Here is a 4999-nt window from a genome sequence, read left to right on the forward strand (position 1 = left end):
TATAGTTATTTAACATTTATTGTTGCTAAATCAGTGTATATCACAATTAAAATAATTGTATTATTTATTTATCGCGGTGTATAACATATCGAATGTATATAAAAAATTATTTTCTTTCTTTGTATATCAAAATTTTATTTACTCATATAATTATATTTATTATTTTTATATTTTAGAATTTTATCTAAACTTGTTATATAAAAAAATTATGTTCCTTCTTTGATCAATAAAAAAAAATTGAAGTAAGTTTATTCAAAATGAATTTCACTCTCTTAAAATTAGTTAGGACGATTTGATTCTGATTTAATCTTTAATTGCCGTATCTAACAATGTATATCATAATATACAACATGATATATACACGGGTACACATGATGATATACATAGATATACACCATCTCAAACACACATATTTTCTTTTTAATAATTAAAAAAGAGGGAAGAAGAAGAAAATTGGAGTCTGCCAAAGATATACAAATCAAATAGAACAAAGTAACAATCGGACGAAGACAAGAAGAAAAGTGGATAAAAATAAATCTTTTTACATAATTGTTGTCGTGGCGAGAAGATCTAAACTTCATAGAAAAATGTATTCAACTATTACAATTTCCCAAACATTGTCAAAGGACAATCCAGATTGAAGAAGAAAAATTGCTAGCTTGAAGAACAAGAAGAAAAAAAGAAAAGATTGAAGAAGAAAATTGGAGAAAAAATACGAGGAGAGAGAAGAAAAAATACGGTGAGAGAGAATAAATAAGAAACTAGGGTTATTTAGGATTTGGCTATATAATGTCAATTTTTTAGGGTTAACTTTGCAAAACCTAACATAAGACTAAAATATTGCCAATTTTCTTTATGAGTTGTAATGCCATGCCATTTTCCGTGGGACTTGAGCCCAGTTTTGTTTTAATGGATTGGCCCAACTGATGAAAATACAAAGAAAAAAGAAACGAAAAATCCAATTTTACAGAGAAGCCGCCATGGATGATGAAGCTTTGAACCTGAAGAGCTTCTTGAAATGGGCAACTGAGCTTGGAATCTCATATTCTCCTTCAACTTCTACAACCCCATCACCAGATTCTTGTATGGGATACTCCCTTTTTGTCTCTAGTTTCCCTGAAGCTGGAGGGTAAATTATTTATCACAATTCTATTCTTTTTGATATTGTAGTGGCAGAATTACATATAGATATAGTAGACAGTTTCTTTTAAAGTTTGTATCTTTATGCTAAGCTTGAATCAACTGTAAAAAACAATTAATCAGTGTTATAGTACTTTTCATATGACGAATTGAAACCTCTCTTCTATTGAAGGTTGATTTGTGTATACATGACAAATGAGCTGATGCCTTTCGTCTCGTGTAAGAACACGGCATGTGATGTGTAATGTGGATTAGACACACATGTTCGGGCACTGACGAAAGCATGGTATTTAAGTGGAGAGGGGCATACGCCCATTATCCACGTGTCTCGAACCATGCTCCACTGGCCCTTTGATTAGCATAGCAAGTGATGTGTGGATTAGGGACATGTCACGGGTTTGAACGCTTACAAAAGCTGGTCTTATGGAGAAAGGTAGAGGGGTGGGCCCACCAGATGCGTTTAGAATCGCGTGCCACTGGCCTCGATTAATAAAACACGTGGATTAGGCATATCTCAAGAGTTCAAACACTTGACAAAAGCCTGGTATTTAAGTGGAGAAGGGTAAAGGGACGGACTCATTATCCAACGAGTTTCAAACTGTGCATCAGTGGCCCTCGAAGATTTATCGTTTATAAAGAATGAGTTGATGAATGATCTCTATTGTTGCAGGAGAGGTTTAGCAGCAGCTCGTGATATTAAGAAAGGAGAATTGATTCTTAGAGTTCCAAAGGGAGTGTTAATGACTAGTCAATGTCTTATGAGAAACGATGAGGCATTGTCTATTGCTGTCAAGAAACACCCTTCTCTCTGCTGTACTCAGGTGATTCTTCTTTGTTCTCCACTTAACTGTAAGAATGAGAACTTGCGTTTTGCGTTTTATGGACTAAAGCCAGAAAGTGGTTTTCTTTTTGGAGTTTTTATGTGCTTAACTAGTAATGTGAAGTTAATTCAAACGTGTTGCTGAATGTCTGGTACGTGTTACCTGAATATAAAAGATTATGGAGCTATATATCTATAGTTGGCCTTAAAACAAATTGATATAGCTTTGGGACTTAAAGTTTCTCCATTCTTGTTTACTAAACTACTGCTCTCTGCCCAATTGAAGTGTTCTATTTAGTTTGTGAGATAACATTTTGAAATGAACATTTTAAAGTGAAAAGTGGTGCTCAAAGTGAACTTTTATAATTTTATGTGCTGAAAATGCTTTGGAAAGTGTAGAGAAAAGCTTTGGTTTTTTTAAGAAAGTGAATGTACGTTTGGAACAACTCAACTTACAAACTACTCTGGTATTGAAAGGCCAAGCTTTATGTTGTGTCTGCAGTTTCTTCAAATGTTTGTAATAAACAATTTGCAATCTTTTGCTCATATCTCCACAGTCAGAGTGGTTAACCAGTTACCACTTATCCTGCTCTTTGTGATTTGTTCGGCCAGCAGTGATGGTTTCTTTCAGTCTGATCTTTTTGCTTTCTTAACCTACTTTTGCTGCAGATTTTGGCTGTTGCACTATTAAACGAAGTGAACAAGGGGAAGAGTTCACGGTGGTGGCCCTATCTAAAGCAGTTCCCCCGCAGTTATGACACACTTGCGGATTTTGGAAAGATCGAGATACAAGCATTGCAAGTTTGTACCAATCCCTACAAGTTAAAATGTATTCCAAAGTTGACACCATTAAAAGAGTGAAATATTTCTAATTCTTTTTTTAGATTGATGATGCCATCTGGGCTGCACAAAAGGCTTCTCAGAAGGCTGAAGGGGAGTGGAAAGAAGCTAGTGCGCTTATGCATGAGCTCAAGCTCAAGCCACAGCTCCTGGCTCTTAAAGCTTGGCTATGGGCCTCTGGTTCTGTAAGTATGGAGTTGCCCGTGCTAATTTTTGGAAAACTTTTCCATTTTAAAGTTAAGCGTTTCTGATTATTAAGCCTTAGCTCATTGAAATATTTACATATGCTATGGTTGATCCACGATTCACTCTGACCACTCATCGTCTATCTTGATTCATGATGTACTTGAACATTTGTTGTCTGTCAGCTACTTGTTACTATATGTTCCCTAGTTTTCATGTTATATTCATAGTTTAACATGAAAAAGGTTCTTGCTGAAGATATCCTCGCGCACCATGCACATACCTTGGGACGAAGCTGGCTGTTTTTGCCCTGTGGGAGATTTCTTCAACTACGTAGCACCTGGAGAGGAAACATCTAATTCTGAAGATCAGGTCACTGGAGAGCCATTTTCATTGCAAGAAGACAGTATGCTTAAATCGGTAACTGAATTGGCCGCAGCACATAGGCTAATCGATGCTGGATTTGAGGAAGACGTTTCTTCATACTGCTTCTATGCTAGAAGAAACTACCGGAAAGGAGAACAGGTGATGCTGAAGTTATTCCTCCCTTTCTTATACTTTTTCTTTCTTCGTCTGTATGGCATGGAGTTAATTAACTTATATGGCTCGTTTCGATGAAAAATTTGTGTATGGTGGATGGTCTTTCACTTGATATTCAGAAAATTAGAAACTTCAATGATTAACAGCTCATGTATCGAATTGGAAATCCAGGGTCATTGAAGTTTAAATAGATTAAGACAACTCCATCTTCCTTTGATTTTTGCTAAGGGAGTTGTCTGGTCCAACACCTCCCCCCCTCCCCCCCCCCCCCCCGAAAAAAAAAAACCCACCCCCCCCAAGGCTTTGGTCTAGTGGTAGACGACATGGTTTTGAACCATGCGCCATGCCCTTAGGGATTTCTCAGATATCAAAAGAAAAAAAAAGAGTTTGTACTAAAGGTCCGCTGTGATTGAACACTGCAGGTTCTTCTAAGCTATGGAACTTACACAAATTTGGAGCTTCTTCAACACTACGGATTTATTCTTTCCGACAACCCAAATGACAAGGCCTTTATACCTTTAGAGCCAAACATGTATTCTTTGTGTTCATGGGAGAGCGAGTCACTCTACATTCAGCCAGATGGGAAACCATCCTTTGCTCTACTATCAACAGTTCGAATCTGGGCAGTCCCTCAAAACAATCGCAGGCCAGTTGCACACCTAGTCTATTCAGGATACCAACTTTCAACAGAGAACGAAGTTGTTGCAATGAGATGGCTAGCGAAGAAATGCAGAACTATACTGGACAGTCTTCCAACAACAGCTGAAGAAGACGGTAAGTTGCTTGTCATCCTAGATGAATTTCAAGAAAATCATCAACTCATGGAGATTAAAGAGATGCCATCAGCACTTGCAAGTGAACTTTGTGCGTTCATGGAAAGCAAGAAGATATTCAGCGAAGGAACTTGTGTCATTTCAAGTGTAGCTAGAAGGTCTATTGGGAGAATGAAATTAGCAATCCTGTGGAGGTATCACTACAAGAAAATAATTAGCAATTGCATTTTACATTGTACTGAGGTGATTAATGATATTATTTCTACAAAAGATTTAAAATACAAGGAAATCTTTGTTAAGCCTGCGAATTTACATTTCACATTGCTTTATTCCATTGCACTTCCATCTGCTACCTTGTTCAGTCCCTTCTTCAGCAACACATCAAAGGGCCTAATCTGAAAACCCAACTCACCAATTGCTTGAGAATTGAAAATGGGTTGCATTTGATCTTGTCTAGGACTATCGAAAGATCAGTTGCTGGCTTCCACTGCTTTGAATGGTTCTCGGATCCAGGATTTTAAGTTAAAATTTTCTGGGCCATAGCGCTTCTTGCTTATTGGGTTCGGGATAGATTATTTAGACATATTAAGTGGATTTTTAATATAAATACAGGGTCCAAGCAAGTAACTAGGCTTTGCTAAACCTGTAACTTGACTTATAGATCCATCCCAGGAAAAAATAAAAAATAGCCATATTTACAACT

General features: G+C 36.9%; 1 protein-coding gene across 1 annotated transcript; it reads left to right on the top strand.

Annotated features, from left to right (window-relative positions):
- Positions 1–831: 831 nt before the first annotated feature.
- LOC107800817 (protein SET DOMAIN GROUP 40-like) lies at positions 832–4695 on the top strand. The gene is made up of 6 exons (XM_075247403.1): positions 832–1129; positions 1811–1961; positions 2630–2761; positions 2845–2985; positions 3242–3508; positions 3946–4695. The coding sequence occupies exons 1-6, from the start codon at positions 927–929 to the stop codon at positions 4693–4695; spliced, it is 1644 nt and encodes a 547-aa protein (XP_075103504.1). The 5' UTR covers positions 832–926.
- The last annotated feature ends 304 nt before the right edge of the window (positions 4696–4999 follow it).

This window comes from Nicotiana tabacum, chromosome 24, assembly GCF_000715075.1.
Source record: "Nicotiana tabacum cultivar K326 chromosome 24, ASM71507v2, whole genome shotgun sequence".
Classification (NCBI taxonomy): Eukaryota; Viridiplantae; Streptophyta; class Magnoliopsida; order Solanales; family Solanaceae; genus Nicotiana; species Nicotiana tabacum.

Excerpts from the sequence above, each read along its gene's own strand:
- LOC107800817 (XM_075247403.1), top strand. The coding sequence starts at position 927 with ATGAAAATACAAAGAAAAAAGAAACGAAAAATCCAATTTTACAGAGAA. Across the intron at positions 2,762-2,844 it reads TCGAGATACAAGCATTGCAA|ATTGATGATGCCATCTGGGC; the intron begins GTTTGTACCAAT and ends TTCTTTTTTTAG. Across the intron at positions 2,986-3,241 it reads GGCTATGGGCCTCTGGTTCT|ATATCCTCGCGCACCATGCA; the intron begins GTAAGTATGGAG and ends TTCTTGCTGAAG.